The sequence below is a fragment of the Pteropus alecto genome, unplaced genomic scaffold (assembly GCF_000325575.1).
Source record: "Pteropus alecto unplaced genomic scaffold, ASM32557v1 scaffold59, whole genome shotgun sequence".
NCBI lineage: Eukaryota > Metazoa > Chordata > Mammalia > Chiroptera > Pteropodidae > Pteropus > Pteropus alecto.
Window position 1 is genome coordinate 3,790,501 of NW_006443292.1, and position 605 is coordinate 3,791,105.

At 56.5% G+C, this 605-nt stretch overlaps 1 protein-coding gene across 1 annotated transcript in view; it reads left to right on the forward strand.

Moving 5' to 3' along the window:
* The first annotated feature begins 13 nt into the window (after positions 1-13).
* Positions 14-605, forward strand: part of SYNM (synemin) — a 22,435-nt gene continuing 21,843 nt past the window's right edge. The window contains exon 1 of the mRNA XM_025041233.1: positions 14-89. Within this exon, the coding sequence (XP_024897001.1) occupies positions 14-89 (76 nt within the window). The remainder of the gene's footprint in view (positions 90-605) is intronic.

Sequence of the window (605 nt, forward strand, 5' to 3'; positions counted from 1 at the left end):
CCCTGCGTCACCGATGGGTGAGGCCGGCCCCGAGGGTGCCCGGACCGCCTGGGTACCCGGGCGCCGAAGGGGCCCCTCGCTCTGCGGCGGTACCTCAGGGTCCTAGCATCCCGCCAGCCCGGGAAAAAGAGCTCGGTTCGTTGGACCATCAACCCAACGGGCGAGTGCCGAGTGCCAGGTCTTGGTGGAGAGCGCTTATCCCTGTCATCTCGTTAGGTTGTCATCTTCTTTAGACCTTGACATGACTGGTCGGTCACATCCTCACAGAGGACCCCGGCAGCTCTGGGTTCTCCTTCAATTTCCTGTGCTTTCCAGACCCCAGTGCCCTTAAAAGTCAACCAAGAAACCCTTCCGACTTCCAGAAGTGACAGCTCAGTCCTTCTCAGGTCCCTGTGTTAGGAGGTTTCTAAGCAAAGTCAAGTCCTTACCCAGAACGGCAGCCCCGTTGGCCCTGGTGGTCCCCTGCGGGAAAACTTAAATTGTTTTCCAAAACATTTTTTATTTTGCCGAAATGATTTCCCAGCTTCAGGCAGCTGTTGATGATTCCCTGGGCCACCACCTTGTGTGTTCTGGGCGGGACAGCAACCTTAATGCAGAAAAGAGCT